The sequence below is a fragment of the Natator depressus genome, chromosome 5 (assembly GCF_965152275.1).
Source record: "Natator depressus isolate rNatDep1 chromosome 5, rNatDep2.hap1, whole genome shotgun sequence".
In the NCBI taxonomy this organism is placed as follows: domain Eukaryota; kingdom Metazoa; phylum Chordata; order Testudines; family Cheloniidae; genus Natator; species Natator depressus.
The window spans coordinates 40,739,997-40,765,771 of record NC_134238.1 but is presented as its reverse complement, the minus strand read 5'-3'; the positions used below and the strand labels follow the sequence as shown (position 1 = coordinate 40,765,771).

The following is a 25,775-nucleotide window of genomic DNA, read 5'->3' as shown; positions in this document are numbered from 1 at the left end:
GAAATTACAAACTGGGGTGGACAATATGCATTGAAAACTAATAAGTCCACAGCAGGTATTATCTGCACTGTGGTGATGGACACAGGGTCAAAATGTGATGAAAGGAATACCATTAAATCTCCAGTTTCAGAGTAGCAACCATGTTTGTCTGTATCCGCAAAAAGAAAAGGAGGACTTGTGGCACCTTAGAGACTAACAAATTTATTTGAGCATAAGCTTTCGTGAGCTACAGCTCACTTCATCGGATGCATTCAGTGGAAAATACAGTGGGGAGATTTATATACACAGAGAACATGAAACAAAGGGTGTTACCATACACACTGTAATGAGAGTGATCAGGTAAGGTGAGCTATTACCAGCAGGAGAGTGGGGGGGGGGAGGGGGACCTTTTGTAGTGATAATCAAGGTGGGCCATTTCCAGCTGTTGACAAGAACGGCTGAGGAACAGCGTGGGGGGGAGGGGGGTAGAATAAACATGTGCTATCTGGAATAGTTACCTCAGATACCTCAGATGCATCCACTCTGGGATAGGTGCCCTAAAATCTGAATTGTTATATGGATTGCTTTGAAATTTGATGTATCTCATGGGGACAGGGGATAGCATTAGTGATCCAAATTTGGGGTAATTTGACCAAGGCGTTTCTGAGTTACGTGTCTCCCCAGAACAGTTTCCTTGTGCTATCTTTTACTGTTAAACCGAGAGAATCACAGACCTCAATGAGATTGATGGCTATGCACTCATCCTTCAATTAACATAACTAAGCATAAGTTCATTACAATCATCCACTTAAGACAAAAGGAGTTTTGGACTGAGAGGTTGGAGATTTCTACAATTTGTGAGGCTTGGGTGGCAATTTTATTTTGGGGGGAATATACTCAATGTCTTTGGGAAAACAAATTAGACATGTGGATGCTTCCTGGAGGGGAGTCGCATTAGGGGGCAGAGGATGGGAGGAATAGGTAGAGGGGGTTAGTGACTGCAGCAAGGCAAGGGCAACTATGGGGAGGAGGATAAATGGGAGTGGGTGGTAGGGGAGGGAAGACAGGTTGGTAGCTCAGGTGAGAAAGTGTGAGGGTTAGAGGGAGTATATGGATAGGACACTGGGAAGGGGGACATGGGGGTGAGGAGTAGGGAGACTGTGGGAGAAAAGGGGTAGGGGCACCTCTTAGCCCAACATGCTCCCTTCCTGTTTGGGCCCAGATCTGGGGAGCTCCTTGCCCCTGCAGAGGGTCTGAGTCCCCCACCATGCTTCCACATGTGAGCTGGCATATGGGGGCCTTGCCCCTCTGGGGATGTCTAATGCCCCCCATGTGTGTACCAGGATCAGTGCTCATCTACCCCACCCTCTGCCCTTGTGTGAGCTGGGTTCTGGAGAAGGGCTTGCCCTTTTGGGAAGGCCTGAGGCCCTTCCCTGCCCCCAACATGATCCAGAATCTGAGAAATTCCTGACCCTGTGGGTGGGGAGCTAAGAACAGACATACTTCATACATATCACAGGATCTAAAGTACTCAGATGGGGATGGGAACACCCACTGAGTGAATGGAGCAGTTCACATGTCTCAGAGCTATTGTTTCTGGTTTTATTCATCTCCATGGGGTATTCTCATTCAGATGATAACACCCCATTGAGATGAACGGGCCACTTCACTTCTTTCAGAGCCTCCTTTGCAGAAGATGGATGTGCAGGGAAGTCCTTTTACTCCTCCATCTCTCTGTCCTTCCTATTTAAAGGATGATATTCTAAATGCACTGATATTCACATGCTTGCATGGCTTTTCTTGAAATTTGCTATGCATTGTTGGGGTGCAGAGAAGGGCTGGTGAGATAAATTTGGTGTCATTTGAGTCAGGGGTTCTGAAGACAAGCTCCAAAAAAAAAAAAAATAGCCATTTTTCAAAAAGTTTCTAGGTGGGTTTTTTTTTTTTAACTGAATTAGAGATCAAACTATTGCTGTGATGCAGGTTGAAATGGTCTCAGTCAGTTAATTTTTATCCAAGGTAGTGCATGGCACCCACTAAATCTTTGGAGGAGCCAAATTGTGAATGGTAATTAAGAACATATTCACTCTTTTGCTTGTGTAGGTGTGCAGTCTGAAAGGATTATAGTGCGATGCACCAATAAAGAAAAAACATTAAGAGGGTTTCTATGCAATCACTTCATGCATGCATGGGTCGTTTGAGTGAATGTGCTGACGCCATTGCCCTTGATGAAAAAGCCACCACTGATTTTTCTAATCCGAACCTTTGTACACCTGTGCAATAAAGATTTAATATCTTATGTTGCTTAATATAACTTGTTTTTATTTTATGGGGAGGTTTACTATGAACACAGCAGAATACTCAGCAGCCAGTCTAATTAATATTTTTATTATAATAGGTAAGAAAGAGCCAGAGCCAGAGAACTTTGTATGTGGGGGTGGGAATGGGAATGGGGGGGACAGGGAAAGGGGTTGCAGCTGCGGAGGGGGTGGGAAACAATAGTGGGTGGTAGCCAAGCCTTTTTGAGAAAAATCTGTATTTTACTGGCCTGGGACAGAGGTGGATGCAAGTGGCTGCTTCCTGATCTTGCATCAGACTACTGTGATGTTTTCAAAGACAGAGTGCAGCGGTTTGGAACTGGCAGAGTAGGCACCTCAACCACTAAGGGAAAAGAAATATGTGTGCTGCTAGGTTTGCCATCGTGTGAATTCTGGGTGATTCCTGGATCATAAGGTTGCAGAAGCTTGTGGGAGAGCAAGCAGTACACTGTGACAAAGGGATTATTGACTACAGTCTGATTTGGGTGGAGAGATGTTACACATTGTGCAGCATCTAACCGATGACTTGAATGAGCTGCCGGACATTGTGGTGATTCATGCAGGTGGAAATAATCTGAGCCTTTTTCCTGGTGTGCACATAGAATGATAGAGATTTAGAACTGGAGGAGACCGAGAGAGGTCATTGTGTGTTTACCCCACACAAAGCCTGAATAAATTAAAAGGGTCAATTAAGTCTGTGACAGGTGGCCCCTGGAGGAGAGTCAAGGCTGATAAGCTCTGATCCACGATGAAGCCCAGTGGGGCAAGGGGCAGGCTAAGCTGCTATAAAACCAGGAAATAGAGAGTAAGAAGACAACTGCAGTACAGAAGTCCTTCAGTCACCGTCTGTCTTAGAGAGGAAAAAGAGGAAACCAGGGGAGAAGAGAAGCCCAGGGACCCAGGCCCTGCATGGAGGCCATACCCAGAGGAGGCTAAAGAAGGAACCTGATAGCAGTGAAGCCGGCAGCAGCCCAGGGCAGCAGCAAGATTTGGGACAGTGAAGACCTTGGCCGCTGGTGTAGCGTTCCGGGGCTGGAACCTGGAGAAGTGGGTGGGCCCAGGTTCCTCTACCATCCACTGGGGAAGTGGCACAGACTAGGCTGTGGAGCAAAGGGACTGCCTCAGACAGTTTGTCCAGTTGGATTTTGATACTGCCCTGGAAGGGAAAACTATAGTGACCTGGCCAGAGGTTAAGTCACAAAGAAGGTGCACCCTGGATGATGAAGAAGGATGATTGTGCGCTAATCCCCAAATGAGCCAGAAGGAGAAACCACAGAAGTGGGTAACAAACCCCATGATAGTCATCTAGTCCAGTCCCCTGCTCTGAGGCAGGACTAAATATTATATAGGCCATCACTAATAGGTGTTTAGAAATTTTTAAAAACAGGTTAGACAGTGACAAGAGATTTCACAACCTCTGTAGGTAACTTTTTCTGGTGCTTAACTATCTTTAAAGTTAGGAAGCTTTTCTATAATGTCTAACTCAAATCTCCCTTGCTGCAATTTAAGCCCATTGCTTCTTGTCCTATCCTCAGTGGATAAGGAGAAGAATTTATCACCCTTCTCTTTATAACAACCTTTTACGTACTTGAAGACTGTTATCATGTCTCCCCTCAGTCTTCTCTTCTCCAGACTATACAAACCCATTTTTTTCAATATTCCCTCATGGATCATGTTTTCTACACCTTTAATAATTTTTGTTGCTCTCTTTTTAAAAGTATATCCTCTATGCCATTATCCAAATCATTTATGAAGATATTGAATAGAACCAGACCCAGGAGAGATCCAGGCTGTACCCTACTTGACTGACTGTGAACCATTGATAACTACCCTCTGAGTACACTTTCACAACCAGTTGTGAACCCTCTTTATAGTAGATTCGTTTAAGCTATATTTCCCTAGTTAGCTTATGAGAATGTCATGTGAGATAGTATCAAAAGCCCTCACTAAAGTCAATGTATATCACATCTACTGCTGCCCTCCCTGTCCCCAAAATGTGTAACCCTGTCAAAGAAGATTAGGTTGGTATGACATGATTTGCTCTTGACAAATCCATGTTGACTGTTACTTACCTTATTATCGTCTAAGTGCTTACAAATTGATTGTTTGATTATTTGTTCCATTATCTTTCTGGGTACCAAAGGTAAGCTGCCTGCTCTATAATTCCCTGGGTTGTCCTTATTCCCCTTTGAATAGATAGTTAATATAGTTGCTCTTTTCAGTCCTCTGGGATCTCTCCCATCCTCCATAAGCTCTGAAAGAAAATCGCTAATGGCTCAGAGATCTCTTCATACTGTTCCTTCAGTATTCTAAAATATCTTTCATCAGGCCCTACTGTCTGGAAGACATCTAACACGTCTAAGTAATGCTTAACTTGTTCTTTCCCTATTTTAGCCTCCAGTCCTACCTCATTTACATAGATGTTCGCTACGTTACCTTTTTGGTGAAAATTTAAACAAAAAGGGTATTTAATACTTCAGCCATTGCTGCGTTTTCCGTATCTCATACAATGTATGACTGCAGATTTGGACCGCATCGTAGAGTTGTGTCCAGGAGCTGTGATAGTTTTCTCTGAATTGGCTGGGGTGGGGAGGGGATTGGTCTTGGGGAGAGGGAGGGAGGAAGGAAGGGAGCAAGCGAATGAGTTCTTTGGGAATCTCTTCTGTACCTAACTCTAACCAGGATATACAGTAATGGTGTGTATAAGGGTTTTTTTCTTCCGCTTGGCATCCATCTTTGAAACCTTGTGGTGGATGTGGGGATGGAGAGTGGGCTTGGGGAGAGGTAGGGAGTGACTTCTATGGGAATCTCTTTTGTACCACCGTCAACCCAGGCTAAACACACCCCTTAGCCTGTGATATCCTCCTCCATAACAATAATGTTATTGCTCATAACCCAGAAATCCTGCCCTAACAAACCAAAGATTAACTGTATGTCAATCACAATAATAAACATGAGGGTTGACTATTACCAGGCTGTGGATCAGTGCCCTGGCCCTGCTTTGCTGTCTCTCCATGCTTGTCCTTGTATCCATCCCCAAAGAGGTCCTCAGAAAAAGGGCCCAGAACATCCTAACCCATGCTGCTGAGTGGGCTTATTTGGGGCTTGAAAGTCTACATGCTGGGGGGTACACATTTTCAGATGGTAGGACAGGGCTGAGCTGGATTGAGTTGCAGAAGCAGAGCAGGCCACGTGGAAAAAGAAAGGTTAAACTTTGAACAAGGATATATAAACAGCAGGTAACTTCCAGTCCATAGAGAGGTTTCAGAGTAGCAGCCGTGTTAGTCTGTATTGGCAAAAAGAAAAGGAGTACTTGTGGCACCTTAGAGACTAACCAATTTATTTGAGCATAAGCTCACGAAAGCTTATGCTCAAATAAATTGGTTAGTCTCTAAGGTGCCACAAGTACTCCTTTTCTTAGTCCATAGAGAAGAAATGGGAATGGGTGGGGAATGAGAAGGCTGAAAGGCCAAAGGATACAGAGACAAGGAATTGTGGGAATGACGGTGGAGGCCAGTGTAGACTCGAGGGCAAGTCACCGCATCATTACATTCACCATGTCACAAAGTGAGTGGGTAGAATGGCACGGCACAGTCAACGCTTGTTCTTATCCGCACTCCTAGGCGAGCGCACTGGCTCAATTTCAGCACACTCCTGGATGCACATCTAAAGGTGTTGACTGCTGATGTTGGGGCGGGGGCAAAAACCTGTGGCTCGACATGCAGAAAACTGGAAGTGTAGATATAGTTGCCCTTTGTTCCAGGCACTTCATGTGAGTCAAGTTATAGGAGGGGAGAAAATAACAGCAGTAGAAATGTTTGTATACCGGGAGTGAAGATTTCAGGGAGTTGCGTTCCCTGCTTGTGGGGGGAGGGGGCTAAGTACAGTAGTGAGAAGGGGGCCAAGTTGGAGGGAGGAACACAGTGAATGGGTCAGGGGCATGGCTGGAGAGGTGTGCCAGCCAAGGCAGGGCTGGTGGGGCCCAGCTAATGTGGGGAGAGGGGAGCTGGCTGGCTCAGTATTGAAATTGTGGAACACTATATGTACAACTCTCTAAATGACTAACTCCTACCAACAACATACTTTACAAAACAAGGAAATTCAGTAACATAAAACTACATTAATGCATGGTTAAAGTTGCTTGCTGGGATGTCATTCCCTTTGCAGAACACTGAACTGAGCAAAACTCAAACTTCTGAAAACCAGGAAATGCACAATTAAGATTGTCCATGCAAGCTTAACTCTGCCGTCTTTCAGCAGTGCCCCAATATGCCCCATTAACACACAGTTTTCTCTGCCAACCATACAGTTGCTGAAAAGAACAATCTCTTTGCCTCCTTTTACAATCCACTCACTCTTACCCACACAACTCTACCTAACACTATTAAAAGATAGCAGATTGGGGGTGGGGAGGTTGCCCACACCCACCAAGCAATCTTAACTCTGTGTTAACTTAGGTTTTTGCCATTGAATTGCATATCAGCATATTAGAATTGAGAGCAATCAATTAGGCCTTAAGATCATTTCTGCCTCAGCTCAGACACAGTGTCAGGTGGAAACAGACAATACGACAGCATTATATTATCTGAACAAACAAGGTGGAGCGTATTCTTTGCAATAGTACAGAGAAGCAATAGGTCTTTAGGAGTGGTGTATAAGTACACCAAGTAGCAATACATGAATCAGGGGAACACAATGTACGGGCAGACCAGTTGAGTCCATCAACCTCTCAAATACAGAAGCAGTTTCTGAAGAAGGAAATGGTAGCAGAGCTTTTTAGTTTGTGGGGAAATCCTGTAATGACTTTTTTGCATCTTGCAGCAGCTGGAAGAGTTGGAGCTTTTGTCTGAGGGCAGGCAGAGACAAGGACTCGATATCAGATGCATTTCTGATGAATTGGGGCCAGAGTCTCATGTATGCATTCCCTCCATTTCCCCTGATTTAAAGAGTGATAAAATAAGATAAGGCCAGAATGATTTTGTTAGCACTGGCCTGGGCCAGGCAGCAGTGGTATCCAAATATAGTTCATTTGTCCAAGGTATTATACAAACTCCTACCATTAGTGTTGGACTTGTTGTCACAACAAGGAGTGGTGAATCACCCAGATCTTTGGTCTCTTTTCCTCACAACTTGGAGGATAGGATTCTGGGGTTGTTAGAACAGTCTTGTTCTTTAGAGTTGAAAAATGTACTGATGAATTTAAGGGAAGAGTCAACATGCAAATACTATGTTAAAACAGAAAAGATTTTTATTGTGGATTTCCATTTATGAGGTGGATCCATTTACTGCACCCATTAGCTGTAAATTGGAATATCTATTATATCTAAAAAGGTCGGTTTCTCCCTGTCATCTATAAAGATCCATCTTTCTGCAATATCAGCATACCATGTCTCTCTGGATAGTAAATCAATTTTTACTTATGATATAGTTAAAAGGTTTTTAAAAGGTCTTAACAATCTATTCCCTCCAGTCAGATATCCTGTACCACTTGGGATTTGACTTTAGTGCTTGTTCAATTAATATAACAACCATTTTGACCTATGCAGAGCTATACATTTTTCCATTTATTGATTAAGACAGTATTCTTAATACCTGTCACCTCGGAAAGGCATATGAGTGAATTACAAGCCTTAATAGCAGACCTACCATTTACTGTATTTCATAAAGATAAAGTAGTATTATGCACTCATCCAAGGTTCTTACCCACAGCGATATCCAATATTCATAAAAATCAATCTATAATTTTATCCCAAATCTCACATTTAGGTTGGTGTTGTTAGATTATGTACAATATATGTTAGGAGTGCATTAGCCTATATAGGCAGAACTAAGCATTTCAGACAATCTCCTAACTTGTTTACCTTTTATAAAGAGAGGAACAAAGGTAGGTCTGTACGAGTGCAAACACTTTCCAGATGGGTTAGACTATGTATTAAAGAGGCTTGTGGTTTAAAGGATATCCCTTTTCCTAGGGAGTTAGAGCACATCCTACCAGGGCTAAAGCAGCTTCTGTGGCATTCTTCAGACACATTCCTTTAATAGAAATTTGTAGAATGGCAACAAGGAGTACAATCCATACTTTCACTAGGCACTACTTATTAGACTTAGAACCTAGGTTAGATGCAAAAGTTTGCAAGGCAGTCCTGCAATCATTATTTAGTTAGGACTCTGTTTTTTCCCACCCTCATGGGTCAGAATTACTTTACTTATTAGGCCACCCTATGGGTGGGAATATGCAGAGAACACTCAAAATAGAAATCAGGGTTACTTACTTGTAACTGGAATTCTCTGAGATGGACTCTGCATATTCACACTCCCCACCACCTTCCATACTTCTTCAGAGACCTACTTATCAAAGGGCCTGGGGTCTCTGGCTAAGGAACTGAGGTGGCTGGAGTGCCACACCCCTTTTATACTCTTGCTGTGGAACATTTGCTAAGAGAAGGAGAGAGGGAGATGTATGAATGCGCCAGCTGGTGCTGCTAGTTTGAGTTCTACCATTCAGGCTGCACCAGTCAGAGCATCCCATGAATGTAGATATGCAGAGACCATCTTGAAGAACTCCAGTTACAGGTAAGTAACCTTCATTTTTTTAGTGCTGAGAATGGAGATCTTGCAAAGTGACAGTGTGACGGCCTTGTTGTCTAATGAAGGAAAGTCTGAAAAGAGGATTATCCATCTGCAAATACTACTTATGGCTGTGGGATGAATCTCCTTTAGCTCAAGTGGTGAAGCTGCTGCTTTGTGACCTGAGACTTTAGTTCTAGTCCCAACTGGGAGAGATTGTTCTGAGCACAGTAAAACAAAATGTTTTCAACATGCCTGCAAGAGATTTGGTTGGCTGAAGATTATTCAGAACCAGTCTCTGCTGTTCGTTTGGACAGGTTTATGTAGTCATATGTAAGATCTGATAGGACAGGTTTACCTACTCAGTTTAATCACACAGATATATTGGTCTAATGTTGTAGTGCACAGATATAGCACTACATATGCACTATATATAATGTTGTAGTGCACAGATATAGCACTACATATAGCACTAGCATATGCATAAAGATATAGCATATGGAGGTATCTGACCTGGCACGCTGAGGATCTTGGATTAATGGTGAGAGTGGGCACCAAGTATGCCTGGTTCTATAAAACATGTCTTTTTTATAAATAAAGCTGAATTTTAAAAAGAATCTTGATGTTTATAGTCAACCTGAGTGTCTGCCATATTTGACTGGATTTACTGAGTAACAATGGCAACATTTGAAAGGTAAGTTGTTTAACTGGTTTAAAGCAGGCAAAAGGTTAAGAAAACATGAAGAAAATCTTTTAAAACTTAGTTATATGGCCTTTGGGTCCTTGCAGACCATAAATAATGCTTTCTGAAATGTATCCTTCTGACTACCCTGAGGGCTAGTAGGCCTCAAAGGTTGGTGGGTCTGATGGATTTTCCTTTCAGCTTCCTGAATGTAATGTATGTGAAAGGGGGTTGGCCAGAGCTTACCCAGATTAAGTAAAATAACCACAAGAAAAAGGTGTGAAAATAAATCTGATAGTGTTTTAATGACTGTTGTGCAGTTCAGAAAAAGGTATTAGATGCCTAGCATTTGAGGTGAAAGTTTCTCATATTATCATGTTTCAGATTAATTCACTTAACATGGGATCCCACATTCTAAATGCCATCACACAGAAACAGCTGATGGACTTTACGGAGCAATTGGAGAGTGATGAACTGAAGCTGTTGTTTAAGAGGATATTGTTACTATGATTTTTTTTCTCCTGCAAGAGAATTTAGCATTCCTGGATATTCTTAGTTTTAAAAAATATAACTAAATTAAAGTTCTTGTTGAAACACCACCATATACCTCTGTGCAGACTGGCTAATTCCTAAAGTTTTATATAAGCTAGTGGTTCTCAATCTTTTTTTTTTGAGCCCCCCCCCCACCTCCCCAGTATGCTATAAAAATTCCATAGCCCACCTGCACCACAACTGTTTTTCAGTAGATTAAAAGCCAGGGCCAGCATTAGGAGGTAGCAATCTGAGCAGTTGCCTAGGACCTCATACCACAGAGGGCCCCACAAAGCTAAGTTACTCAGGCTATGGCTTCAGCGCTGGGCAGGGTGGCTCATGATTCGGCTTTCTGCCCTGGGTCCCAGTGAGTCTAATGCTGGCCCTAGTCTCTGGTTTATGTTGGTGGCTCCCCTGAAACCTGCTCCTGGCTCCCCAAGGGTTCTCAGACATGTAGTTGAGAACCAGTGATATATGGCGCATCTAGGTCCTTCATTTTACCGCTGTTATCTATCTCATACAAAACCCAAGTCTTCAAAAGGAAAGGAGCATGTAAAAGTGTAGTGACTGAGATTTTCTCATTGAAATAAAATTTGGCTGATATTTTAAAGCCAGGTTGTGTTAATTCTTATTTGTTTTTAGACATGTCACAATGCAGAACAAGTAAACCCCAAAACCATTATCTCTGCTTTTTTTCCATAAGGTTTTTGCATGAAACTCCTCCCAGTCCTGCAACCCTTACTCACACACACAAACATATCCCCTATATTTCAATGAGAAATTAACTTGTGAAAAAGAATTACTTATGAGTATGTGTTGCAATCAGGCCTTCTTTTTGCTCAAGTAAACAGACCAAGATTGATCTGAAAAAAGGAAGAGGGGTGCATATTGCATGCAAATTCCAATGATAAGTATACTAGATTTATACCAATACTCTAAACTACAGGATTATTATGTGTAAGTGATTCTTCAGTCCCAATGTCTTAATTTAAATCACATGGAATTCCGGTGTTTAAGTGACAGATTCCTATTCTCTTAAAATGTTGCCATTGAGCAACAACCTATCATTATGTTTAAGTGAGTGACAGTCAGTTCTGTAGGGCATGTTGCTGGTTAACATAATTAAAGAAGAGCAGGAAGTGCCAGACACAGTGAACACTCAAAAAGACAAGCTGTGTCAATGAGAATTAATAATGGTTTATAATTTAAATGAACATAATGCTTATGTGATGTAATGTGCAAAAATGAGACCCTGAATCCCACACTATTGCTCTTTTATTTAAAACAAAAGCATAAAAACAATAATTTTGCACTGAAATGTGACCATATTCTGTCTAATAAAAAGAAAAGGAGTACTTGTGGCACCTTAGAGACTAACCAATTTATTTGAGCATGAGCTTTTGTGAGCTACAGCTCACTTCATCGGATGCATACTGTGGAAATTGCAGAAGACATTATATACACAGACACCATGAAACAATACCTCCTCCCATCCCACTCTCCTGCTGGTAATAACTTATCTAAAGTGATCATCAAGTTGGGCCATTTCCAGCACAAATCCAGGTTTTCTCACCCTCCGCCCCCCACAGACAAATTCACTCTCTTGCTGGTAATAGCCCATCCAAAGTGACCACTCTCTTCACAATGTGTATGATAATCAAGGTGGGCCATTTCCTGCAGAAATCCAGGTTCTCTCACCCCCTCACCCCCCTCCAAAAACCACACACACAAACTCACTCTCCTGCTGGTAATAGCCTATCCAAAGTGACCACTCTCCTTACAACCTGCATGAAAATCAAGGTGGGCCATTTCCAGCACAAATACAGGTTTTCTCACTCCCCCACCCCCATACACACACAAACTCACTCTCCTGCTGGTAATAGCTCATCCAAAGTGACCACTCTCCCTACAATGTGCATGATAATCAAGGTGGGCCATTTCCAGCACAAATCCAGGAAACTGGGAGGGTTTTTTGCTGGAGAGGGAATAGATGGGAAATAAATTTTGTGCCATATGTAAGTAAAATATTTGTTACTAAATCTACAAATATATATGCTCTTTTCTTAGAAAACAACAGTAATTTAAAATTCTCTTTACAGTGCGGTTGCCTAAAATTACAGTAAATTGAAAGCTTTCTGCAGGAGCATTCAGTCAATTGGTCCTTTCACTTTTTTAGCTTTAGGAACATTGATTACAAATAGGTGAAAGATACTTTTATTCAGCAGAAAGACACATTTACTGTTAAGTAATGGGGTCCAACTTATTTTCAAGGAATACAGAAACAAGAGGTGGTGTGTAAAAGGCTGGATGATAACTCCATTGTACAGAACAACTACTGTGATCCAGACAGTAAACCACCAGAAAACCAAAGAGCCTGCAACACTGAGCCTTGCCCGCCCGAGTAAGTACTATGGACAAATGGTAATTTACCAATTAACTGTCAAGGCAATCATTTTTTTTTATATAGAAAAATCTGTGAAATATTTACTTTTGGCGAAACGTGGTATAAAATACAATTTCCTGGTCTTGTCTTAGGATCCCATATTATCATGCAGGAGACCTGGGTTCAATTTCTGGTGGTGGCTTCTTGCTTTTCAGGCCAGAAGAAGCTGAGTGAATGGTGGAGGCACTACACTCTGACCTAGATGGGGCCCTTGTTTGATTAATGAGCAGCATTAATAAGCATATAGAAAAAATCTGTGAAGTCCAGTCTCTGTTGGACAGAAAGATGGTACTGAAACAGTTTCTTGAAGGTTGAATGTAGAGTATGGGGAGGGATGCTGAGAATAGAAATGAGGGACATCCTTAAGGCGCCAACATTGGCACAGAGGAATTTTAAGGTGAGAGGGAGAATTAACAGTCAATGCCTTTATAATAATTCTTTTCAGTTAAAAGGTTCAGTAGATATTTATATTATGAGCTAAGAGCTTGCTGTATTTTCAAATTGTATCAAGTTAAAATTTGTGATAAGATTTTCAAATATGATGCAATCTATACATAAACTTTTAGGTTGGCCCTGCTATCTACTGGTAGGGTGACCAGATAGCAAGTGAGAAAAATTGGGGCAGTAGGCAGGCGATAATAGGCGCCTATATAAGACAAAGTCCCAAATATCGGGACAATCCCTATAAAATCAGGACACGAGGTCACCCAATCTATTGGTAACTTTTTTATCAAGTGACCTTTACTGACCAACGTATGGAATGACATTAACAAGATTTGGACTGCTTGGCATCTAACAGGAGGTGATAAGTACCTTGTAGGATTAGGTTCCTAATTGGTTATGTCTACTTGCTTTTAGTTTTTGAAGATAGCTCTATGTTACATTACAAATAAAATTAAAACCACAATTTGTATGGCAAGGAACTAGACTTCAAAAGGGATCAATTTACTCTAAAGCTGTAAGAAACAGGTGAAATATTTCACTTTGAAAAATAGTTATAGCACATGTGCAATAATTCCTTTTTATAATTATTGAGATAATTAAAACTTTTACTGAAACCAGTGAGAGAGATACAACATTTTGTCTCTTCATATAATTCTGCCATACCATGGGAGACTGGCAATGCCTATTAACAAGGCCCTGCTCAAACCTGCCAAGTCAATTTGGCATATACCTGCCTCTGACTACCTCCAAAATGGCCAGCAAGAAGTACTAAGTACCAGCCAACGGATTTGAATATTGCTATCAACACCTGGCTCCCTGGTCATGCAAGCAGTCTAGGAGATATCAAAGGAACAGGGTTGTCTAAAGACCACCCCTTGTGAGAAGGACCTCAAGTTAGACCTTATTGATTGGAAGGGCTAGTTTTCAGTGAGATTTCAGCTGATAGTAGCTAACTGTCACACGCTTCTCTCAAAGTATGACATCCTTAGTTGGGATCAGCTCTCCAATTTGGTAGACAAACTACCAAAATAACATCAAGAGGAGATTAAGTCCCTTATGTCTGAGGGCCAACTTACTGCCAGATCTTCACATCGGGTAGTGCTGGAAATGTCTGATACAGCAGCAAGGATTACAGCCACTACTCTTGCAATGAGGAGATCTTCATGCACCAGGTATCAGAATCCCTAGAGAGGTCCATGTCACCAGAGAGAACCTCCTTTTTGAGGGCAGCAAATTATTCAGTAGTGGCACAAGTGAGGTGCTGCATATCCTTAAATATTCTGTTTGAGGCTATATTTTTCAACCCTATAGAGGAGAGAGCAGAGGGAGCGGCCTTTTTATAGTCAGACCTCTGATGTAATACTATCTTCAGCAAAGGTCTTCAAAGCCTCTGAGGAAGAAGCAGAGATTTAATCACAGATGACTCTCTGCCTCCTCCTTGACTGCCCCACAATCCAGAGTATCAGACAGGCAACAGATTTGATGCCAATGTCGAGACACTGACTGGACCATGATCACATCCTTTATCTTTCATCCCTCCATTTGGCAACTGGCTTTCTTTCTTCCAAGAAGCCTCGTCTGGGATAACCTCAGACTGGTAGGTCTTTGAGATAGTAAGCAAGGGGTATTCCTTTCCATTTCAAGCTGCTCAAACCTCTCCACCCTCCATTTCCCTCTTCATGGACCCTTCTTACATGAGACTGTTGAAGGAGAAGCTAGTTTCCCTTCTACAAATGGGAGCAGTGGAGAAAGTGCCCTTACAGTTCAGGGGCAAGGGCTTTTATTGCCACTACTCCTTAATCCCAAAGAAGAAGGCGGGGCCACGGGGAGGCCTGTCATCCATCTTTGACATCTCAACACATTTAGCTGTCATTTCAATTTCTGCATGGTTACCCGAGCCACTATAACTCTTCCATTGGATTCTATGAACTGGTTTGTGGGTTTTGATCTGCAAGATGCATATTTTCACATTTTGATATATCCAGAGAGCAGAAAGTACATGAGATTTCTGGTGGCCACATCTCACTACAGTACATAGTTCTACCCTTCAGCCTCAGCATCTCCATAGCTCTGTGGGTCTTCATGAAGGTCCTGGCTGTGGTAGCAACTCTTCTGAGGAGACAAGGAAGCCCCTTTCTGGACAACTGGTCAATAAAGGGAAAAATTTCCACAACAAGTGAGAGACTCTATTTACACAGTTCTATACTGATCTCAACTCAAAATATAGAGTTCATCAGGGAAGTATTAGATTCCAAAACAGTGAGAGCATATGTTCCTCAATGGAGATTTCAGACAATGACATGCAGCTCCAAGCAAACCCCAGAACAGCAGTGATGACATACCTAAATTCATGGGCATGCACTTATGTCACACAGTATACTATATCTTTGTCCTCTGCAAGGATGACTGAGATCAGTATATCTACCCAACAGGCACAGCATGGATCCCTCTAGAACTCCTATCACTAAATTGGTGGACAGAACCATTTCAAGTGTGCAGCAGAGTTTCTTTTTGCATGCTTCTGCCTTCCAAGACTTTACTAACAGATGCTTCTTCTCTGGGATGGGAGCATATCTCAACCAACTGAAAGTCCAAAGGATATGGTCCCCTCAGGAATCCATCCCTCATATAAATATCCTGTAACTAAGAACTAAATGACTGGAGTTCAAGGCTTTTCTGCCCCTTCTTTGAGGCTTAACAATCCAGATATTGATGGACAACACCATGGTGATGCAGTATACCAACAGACAAGGGAGAGCAAGATCCTTCCCACACCATTAAGAAGCCATGCATCTTTTGCACATCACCCCGGTACCTCCCACCCAGTCAACAGAATATCCCAGCAGCCAACTTAGCAGGTACTTCTCAGAAAACCACAAGTGGTGTATCAGGGGCTCTGTCCTCCACAGCATCTTCACAGGTAGAAGATTCCAAAGTGGACCTGTTTGTGACATGCCACAATGAGTACATTTTGTGCCAGAAGGAGCTTAAGTCTTTGCTCCCTGACAGATGCTCATTCTATGGACTAATATGTGCCTTCCCACCAATACTCATGATACCCAGGGTTTTGATGAAGCTGAGACAAAATGCAGGTCACATCATCATGATAGCCTTTGCATAGGCCAGGCTGTACTGGTGTTTGATCGTGGTGAATCTATCAACTCATCCACTGATCACCTTACCAGTTTTGCTAGTCCTGGTGTCTCAGACAAACAAGCAAATCCTGCACTCAGACCCAGCATTGTTGCATCTGACTGCTTGGAAGCTGGCAGAATGACTTCTACAGAAAGAAGCTGCTGAGCTGAGGTTCAAAACATCTTACATCAAAACAGAAAACCGTCCACCAGACTGATATCCCTCATAGGATGGGGCATGCATTTAAACTGCCTCACAGTGCAAGGCAAATGGTCACCTGCGGAGATATCAATCTCCTTGAGTTGAGAGTGGTCAGGAACCCATTTCCTCTATGCACTCATTTCCTCCCACTGATAACAGGATTGCATATATAGATCCTAACTGACAACATAGCGTACATGTATTATGTCAACTATCAGGGAGGAGCCAGATCGCCCTCTGTTTGCACGGAGGCAATGAAACTGTGGAACTGATGTATCTCTCACAACATCACCCTGTCCGCAGCTTATCTCCTGGGCATGCAAAACGCGATAGTGGACAATTCCGCACAACCATGAATTGGAGATACACCTGTCAGTACTTCACAACTTATTTTCACGGGGGGGAACACTGGCCACAGACCTGTTCACCACTTACCAGAACAAGAAGTGCCCATGATACTGTTCCAGGGTGGGGATCGGACAGCACTCTCTGGGCAATGTTTTCCTCCTCCCATGGGACAAAGACCTTCTTACACCTTCCCTCCATTTCTTCTTCTGATGAAGGTCCTGCTGAAGATAAAGAAGGACGGAGCTCATATAATTCTGATTGCTTTGTGACAGATTCCCCAGGGTGCAGCCTGGAACTTGGGTAATGCTGAGACCTCTGTCTTACCAATGTCAAAGTCAGATTCAGGACTCACATAATTTGTCAGACCACTCTGTTTATTAGCAAAGCGCTTTGCTAATGCACCCAGATGTGAGCCCCTCTCTGAGGCCCAAGATAACTTATTTATACAGCTAAGCCAAAGCCAATTTAACATAAGAGACAAAAGAAAGCAGAAACTGACAAATATACATACATATCTTATTTGCATACTAACGTTTACCAATCTCCTAGCTCAGTAGGAGCTCTAAGTTAATTAGTTTGAGGACCCACTGTCTCACACTCCTTAATGTTTCTCTTCCTGACAACTATATTTCAACAAACCCTTCAAGTAGCATTTCTTTAATGAATTATAATTTCAATATAATTCATTCTACTTTCACACCAACCTGGGCTCCTTCTCACACTGTAATGCTATGACAAGCTGTAAACCCCTCCAGGTCCTGCACTCACATAGCCATCCACAAGCAGGGACACACCCAGCTAAGTTAAATAAATACTTTCGCCAGCCACTCATGAACCAACAATAGAGAGGCTCCAGCCAACTCCCCCCAGCTCCCCAGCCTAGTACCCTAGAGTTGGACCATCCTGGCCTGGTCAGAAGCCTAACCACTGTGAGTTTATTACCCAGTCCACCCCTCCCTCAGTGTGGAGAGGACATATACCAGGTCTTGTTCCTAAGCAGATTTCCCTTGCACTTCAAGCAACACACTGTAAAAAATATATAACAGATTTATTAAGAACAGAAAGATAGATTTTAAGTGATTATAAGAAGTGAGCATACAGATCAAAGTTGTTTACCTAAGACATAAAAGTAAAAATGCAATCTGAGTTCTATAAACCAGACCAGATTTAAATCAAGCAGTGTCTCACTTTGATGGTATAGTTCCTTAATATACAAGCTAGGATTCTCCTTTCCAGCCTGGGAGCACCTCCCCAGTTCAATGTTCGTTCTCTATACATGTTTCCAGGTGTTGAGTTGTAGGAGGAATGAGGACAAGCAATGATGTCACTTCCTCCTTTTATAGCTTCTTTCAGCTTTCTGGAAAGATCCTTTTCTATGACATGCATGAAACAGTCTCCACTGCGTACGTGCTATCTTTGAGAGGTTTCTATTGTATACAGTTCCTGGGGTACTCCTTGTGAGTATGTATTCCCCTCAATGGGCCATCATCAGTGTCTGGCTGCCCCATTGTTGTACCTGAAAGGTTGGTTGTGGGTGTTTCCAGCTTCACATCATATTTTAGTAACATACACATAACCTCATAACTTCACATAAAATGACAACAGATACAATTCAACAGTATATTAATATTCAACAGATCAAGACTTTTAAAATGATATCTTACAAGGCATACTTTGTACAAAACACATCATAATCATATCATCATGGTAAATATGGGGGTGCCACGGTGTTGCTTTAGGGTACAGTGTCACATGCTCCCACGTGGCCAAGACAGACCTGGTACCCTTACTTGATGCAGTTCGCAATTGTCCCACTGATCTCCCTTCTCTCTCAGGACAGAGGGCGTACCACACATCCCATCTCAGGGATCCTCTGCCTCAAAGTATGGCTTCTGGGTGGTCCAAGCGCCTAGACAGCTCATGCTCAAACGAAGTACAAGAGGTTGTACTGCACAGAAGAAAGTCCTCCACACGACTCACTTACCTCAGAAATGGTCCAGGTTTCAGATTTGGAGCACATCTCACCAAATCTCTCCCGTGTCAGCAACTCTTCCACATACTCTGGAATATGTCCTGACCCTTAAAAAATTGGGGTTATTTCTGAGCTCTCTCAAGGTCTGCCTAACAGCTATTACAGCATTTCACCAACCTGTAGAAGGGTACTCAGTATTATCGGATCCAACCACTAGAAGGTTCCTTAAGGGAATAACAAACCTCTTCCCTCAACCTCAACTTTCTACCCCCTCATGGGATCTAAACCTCGTGTTGAAAGGGGTGACTAGGCCTCCCTTCAAAACTATGCCACTTGTTTACTAGCATACCTATTAATGAAAACAGTCTTTCTGATTGCAATTACCTCGGCTATAAGAATAGGGGAAATAGCAGCTCTGCTGGCACATCCCCCATACACAGTATTCTTCCCTGTCAAGGTTACACTTCAGTTGCATCCAAGGTTCATCCCTAAAGTGACCTCCTCGTTTCACATGAATCAGTCTATTCACCTTCCTGCCTTCTACTCCAAGCCTCACTGAGACAATAGAGAGGTCATACTGCATACCCTAGATGTTAGGAGAGCCCATGCATTCTTCCTTGACAGGACAAAGGTCTTTCAGGAAATCCCTTAGACTATTTCTCTCTATGGTGGAAAGATCTAAGAGCTCGGTGACATCAGCCCAAAGACTCTCCAAGTGGGTGTCGAATTGCATCAAACAGTGCTACCAAATTGTAATGACTCCTCCAGACTCGATCTATACTACCTATTCCATGAGGTCAATCTCCTCATCTGTCGTCTTCTTCAGGGATGTCCCCATCTCAGAGATCTGCAGAGTGGCGATGTGGGCATCAGTCCACACCTTTGCAGAACGTTATGCAATCATCACGGACTCTGCCTCTGATGCCATCTTTGGCTCCACAGTACTATCATCTGTGACTAACCTGACTCCGAAGCCCCAGCCCTCCAGTAGGAATACTGATTGGGAGTCACCGAAAGGGACAGTACTTGAAGAAGAAGTTACTCACCTTGTGCAGTAAAAATGGTTTTTTGAGATGTGCTTCATGACCCTCCTTCCTCCCCTCTACTTTAGAGTTGTCGCTATGACTCTGTGGTAGAGAAGGAACTGAGGATGGTTAGCTCACATGCATTGGCTAGCCTCGTGACGCAGCATGAGGAGAGACAGTACATGTCCGGACCCAACGGACAGTACTATCGAAGTTCTCTGATCAGCAGCACAGGGACTCAGACACACCTACAATAGAGCACCCATAGGGACACACATCTCGAAGAACCATTGTTACTGCACAAGGGTGAGTAATTTCTTCTTTCAGTGAGTGTGATTGAGAATCTGGAGCAATAATAGATCAGTATATTGCCAAATTACACAAAATGGCTGACTTGTGATTATCAAATACCAAAAGGTGAGCAAATGTGTGATAAATTAGTAATAGGGATGAAAGATGTAGGATCTTGAATGAGAATTCTCAGAGAGCCCACACTAACTCTATGAAGAGTTGTAGACATGTGCAAAGCTAGTGAACAAGCTCACATACAAATGCAGAGCATAAATAGAGCAGACACGGGTAATTCACTAAGTAGCATAGGCAAAGTATGAAAATACAAGGAAAAATACACCAACATTTGTGGAAAACAAATACAAAACAGAGGAGACAAAGAAAATGCAAAGGAAAACCTGTGGATTCCATGCAGTAAAACATTATAAAAATGGAAAATGCCCCTCCTATGGGGTCATATGTAAAATTTGTGGTAGGAGAAGGTTGCAGTAAAAAAAACCAAAGAAATAAATGGACCATATTAAGGAACCATCAGAGGAGTCAAGTTCTAAATTAGCCTGTCAGAAATCAGAGTCTGCAGCAGAGCTAGTCTCCAGGCAGCCTCATCAGTACAGCTGGCCTGCAGCATACTGCCCGATTGGCCATGACACCTGATTTGCTGCAGGAGCCAGCAGGCTGGCTCTTAAATCAGCAGCAGCAGCTCACTGGCTTCTTAATGCTCATGCCACCATTGTGCCTACTCCTGTTTGTTCCTCCTGCTCCGGCCTTGCACCCAGGCTTCCCTCTGTCCTGCCCCTGCCTTGAACCCCTCCTTGCTCCAGTACCTGCCCTCTGGTTTGACCCTTGGCTTTGGCTTTAGGCTACTGACTCCAGCTCTTACCCTAGTCTTTGGGTCCTGATGCTTGCTCCAGTTGCTAGGCTAGATCACCCTTGTACTGGTAGGCTGGCAGACTGAGAGCCTTTAAAACTAGGGCCGGGGAGTCCACACCTCTAGCACAGACCCTACTAGCAGCAGAACTGGTGGACGCCACCCAGAACCTGCAGAATGATGCCCACTGTTACTGAACTTATGGACCACATCTGGCAGGTCACCAAGAACTTCAAAGGCAGTTAGAAGTCACTATGGCAAGCTACAAATAGTATGCCAACCAGTCCTGCCAGCCAATGCCTGGCATTGGGCTAGTGGACGAAGTGTGGTTGTCCACCTGGAATCTGTGATCAACTTGTCCCTCCACAAAGCTGGACCATTAGTACCTGTGACCTTTCCAAAGCACAAAACAGATTAACCTGGTTACATAAAAGTTACAGCTACCAGATTTCCTCGAGATTCACCCCGCCTTCCATGTCTCACTTCTAAAACCATTAATCATGAATCCCTTCCCACTTCGTACTACTCCCCCTCTTCTGCCTATAACTGTTCAGGGCCAAGAAGAATATGTGGTTCGGCAGATTCTAGACTCCCATCGGGTCTAAGGAAAACTACAGTAACTAATTAACTGGGACAGTCACGGCCCAGACAAACGTTCATGGGAACCTGCAGAACATCGCCATGCCCCAAACTGCCTGTGTGCCTTCCATCACACTTACCCTGAGAAACCAGGCCCTGAGGTTCCTAGACAGCACCCCTGAGTGGGATCTATTGTCAAGAATCCGGGCCTGCAGCAGAACTAATCTCCCAGGCAGTCTCATCAGTTCAGCCAGCCTTCAGCAAGCTGCCCAATTGGTTGCAGCAGCCAGCAGCAGCTCACTGGTTTCTCATTGCTCATGCCCATCCCTGTGACTGCTCTTGCATTGTCTTGTACTTATACTTTTTATTTTACTAAGAAGAGCATGTGTGTTATTGAACATAATTTAGGATTATTAATTTAAACTAAGGTTTGGATTTTATGATTGTGTAATCATCTTCTCCATTTGCGCCAAAGACCTGTCAGGAATGGTCTAGTTATTACTTAGTCCTACCTTGAGTGCAGGGGACTGGACTAGATGACCTATTGAGGTCCTCTCCAGTCCTCTACACTTCTATGATTCTATATGTGAAATGGGTTATTTAAATTTCCTGATTTTCTCTCTACAGGTGGTTTATAGGAGATTGGTCAGAATGCAGTAAGACCTGTGATGGAGGAATACGTACACGAACAGTTCTCTGTATCAGAAAGATTGGACCGTCTGAGGAGGAGACACTGGACAATATTAACTGTTTAACACACCGGCCTATTGAAAAAGAACCCTGTAACAATCAGTCTTGTCCACCACAGTGGGTTGCCTTGGACTGGTCAGAAGTAAGGATATTTCACACAGATTAACATTTTTAATTCATTGGCAATGGGCAAATTATGAGTTCCTCCCACTGAATGTAAATACATTTTTATTGCTGCTTGTCATCTGTAAATCATGATCTAAAGGCAGAGGATTAATAAGAAATCAGTAGCTGTCTGATTTAGAACATTAAACATATTTAAAATTACATTAAAGTCTTTAATTTTCCCCTACTGTCATCATGTAACCAATAGGGCATATTGTTTAGCCAATAAAGGCTAAAACCAGCGCTGCTGCACAATAATTTGTTGGCATGGGGCAGCTTCCTGGTTCAGCAAAGTCATAAATTGAGAATGGGGATTTTAGTTTCCAGAGGCTTCCTTACAGGCGTATGGCTTAAAAAAGGATATGATGATTTTTAGAGCACTTAGGTATCAAAAACTACAAGAAATGCCATGTTTTTCCTCAAGTAACCCAGCAAACATACATAAATAAATACCACAGAAAGGTGATGTGAAAGCTGGAACTAAGACTTGCATCTCCAGTATTCCAGGAGAGGCTAGTATACCTTTATTAATATGGCAGTGTCCGTTAGTGTATGAACCAAGATCTAAGCTCAATTTATGCTGATTCAATCCTATTGAATTCAAAGGATGTGCACCCGTACAACTGAGAACAGAAATTGATTCCATTGCCCCAGTTCTGAGCTGAATTCAGACTTTGCAGAGCACTACTAGGGCAAGGTGGCAAAGATGGTTGTGTACCTCCTTTGCAACTCCTAGTTTCCAGGGTGGGATCCCCATCTTATATTAGAGCAGCCTCAGGGCTGTTTTAAGTTAAGGCACACCTGCCTTCAGCTCCAAGGGACTGTTCCAGCATCTGTAAATAGGCACAGCACAGAAGCACAGCAGTCACACACACCCCCCATATGCTGGGGGCCATGTTGAAGTTGCGTAGAACAGTGCCATCAGCTCCACACCATATACAGATGATGTACATCACTTCCTGTCATAAACTGTTGATGCAGGATGCTGTGAGATGCTGTGGCTCTGCTTTCATTGATGGCCTAATTTCAGAGTGATGCTGTCCTCTCTATAGTTTGTATTTCAGCTTGTAAAGAATTTTGATGTGTTTTGGGATGTTAAGTGATGTATAATGTCTGATAATTATTGATATGAACATTGAAAGCAATTTTCTCCACTGGTGAAAACTACCACTAACTTAAGGGGGGGGGGAACTCAACCAAATCTGCCTAGCTTAAAAATTATTTTTTTCATCATTTTGCCGACATAGAATTTTATTATCTCTGCTGTAGTTGGCAAGCATTCGTTCAGTTCCATAGGGGATTTTCCATTAAGTGTGTGATTGTTTTTTTAACTAGGAGCAGAAAAATATTTTTAAAATTTACAGGGTTTTTTTTCTAAAAGCTTCGGATCATCATTAGCCCTTTATGCTGATGCTATTGCTTGGACTCCTGAGGTTCCATTTTTTGTTACAAGTTTCCGTCATTCATTTGGGCAATACAAAGATGGGCCAGCCACAGAGTTCAGATCTTGACCCGTCTCTGGTTTTATAGTCTTAAAAGAATGGCCCTTTTTCCCAGAGTATTTTCCTAAGACGGTGTCTGGTTTATATCCTTATTATGTGTCAGAAAGCAGTTCCCTACAGTAACATCTCTATGTACACAGCAGGGCCTTAGAACCCCCCCGGATTGTGGAGTGAGTTTTTAAAACGTGCCAGGAGGCAGACTGTCAATGTCATCCCTTATGTACTATGTCCCCTCTCTTCTCTACTTGCCTATTCCCTGCAATTCAAGCTGGTTTTAGAAGTGGAGTGGCAAAGCCAGGGCAAGTGGGGGTTTGGAAGCAATCCCTGCTTGGTCACCCACTTCCTGAGAGAGAAGAAGGCACAGAGCATCCCACCCCATTAACAGTTAATCCAAGGCTTGGAGGAATAGTTTGGAGAAGAAAGAGGATGAGTAGGAAGAAAGAGATGAGTGGAGGAGAAAAAGAGGAAGGATGATTGGAGGAGGGAGTAAGTGAGGAGATAGAGACACAAAAACCTTTTATAGTCCATTTATGTGGTGTTGATTAGATTGTAAACCCTTTGGGACCAGGAATCATCTTTCCATTGTGTATATATCACAATACAAATAAATAATAATAATATCCCCATGATAACTGTAGAGCCTTGTAGCACATTGCATTTATTATGCATCTTTGACTCCTTCACGTGCATTCTGCTTACTAAACAATCTCCCCTGGGACTGCTGATGTTCCAACTCTGTGAGCAGCTACAGGAGTTTTATGGCTCTGTGGCAGGGCGGAGGTAAACCTTGTGAATGCCCTGCTAAAAGGGACTGGCCGCACCCTGCTTCATGGCAGGGTAGCCAGATACGGGGGCCCAGCTGCAGGCCCTAAAGAGGGCTGGCCCAGAAGAATAGGCTGAGCCAAGTGGAGACAGCTGTGCTGAGTACTGGGACGATTATATAACCCCTGAGAAAAGCTCAGTCAGGCCTAGCCTGATAGGGGATAGGAAGGCTGTATTTCTGCCTCTGTACCAACTGAAGGAAGGCTCAAGGGCAAGAAGACCCTGGGAAGGGTTTGTAGGGGGATAGTGGTTGGGGGAATTGGGGGCTAATGAGAGCACTGTAAGTAAAGACATGAAGGTGAATCAGCACAGGAGGGCGTTGAGACTCTTTATTTGACCAGCATAAGCGCAGGGTGCAGCTGTGAGGGAGCGGAAGCCTGAGCAGACCCTGTGACAGGCTCCCATATATAAATTTCTGTACAGTCTGTGTAGGATATCTTGGAACAGAAATTTCCTCATCCATAATAGGTTTAGAGACTGTTAACCCAGAAATCTTGGTGGGTGTTCTGACAAGATTCTGAGCAAATAAGAACATATTTCTATTCATACGTTTCTGCTTAGAGTAGCTTGGAGGTATGTCTCAACTATTAAGAACTTTTTTAGTATAATGAGACAGTGCTTATTTTTCTATCCAGTATTTCCTAGAAAAAATTATTGTATATTAAAAATAAGTACTTATTTCATGTAGCATATACTTTTTTTTTTCCTAAGGGTAGCATGAAAATGATCTGTCTTGTAATAGAAAGCAGCAGCAATGTCCACTCCTGCTTCCATTTAAGTCAAAGCTTGTCCTCTTTTGGAATGAGAAGTCTCTTCTTCAGCTTTTGTTGTTGTACTAAAAACAACTAACACACTTGCTCCAATGCTGACCCTCTCTGAACACAAACTAAGCAATTCGAGCATTCGTTCATATGCTAACGTGCTTGTTGAGCATCAGATAAGCACGGAGTTGTACTTCATCTCTGATGAAAACTGATATTCGGAAATAGCTTGTTTAGAGAAAAGGAACAGTAGATTCAGGCTTCTTTTCGGTCAGTTGAGTTAAAGTATCTGTGCAGTTTGACTAGGTTGAGAAATTAATTGTTGTCCTAAAGCTTTTTTCCCCTTTTAAGAATCATTCATACAAGCAGTGGTAATGGAAAGCCAGAAATATTCTACAAAATACAATGTGTAAAGGTAGCAAGAGATAATGAAAGAAAATAAATAAATATAG

The 25,775-nt window shown here is 42.7% G+C and overlaps 1 protein-coding gene across 1 annotated transcript in view; it reads left to right on the top strand.

The window, feature by feature from the left end:
* Positions 1 to 25,775, top strand: part of ADAMTS6 (ADAM metallopeptidase with thrombospondin type 1 motif 6) — a 316,147-nt gene that overhangs the window by 267,782 nt on the left and 22,590 nt on the right. Inside the window, exons 21-22 of the mRNA XM_074952624.1 lie at positions 12,349 to 12,478; positions 22,011 to 22,215. Coding sequence (XP_074808725.1) covers positions 12,349 to 12,478; positions 22,011 to 22,215 — 335 coding nt within the window. The remainder of the gene's footprint in view (positions 1 to 12,348; positions 12,479 to 22,010; positions 22,216 to 25,775) is intronic.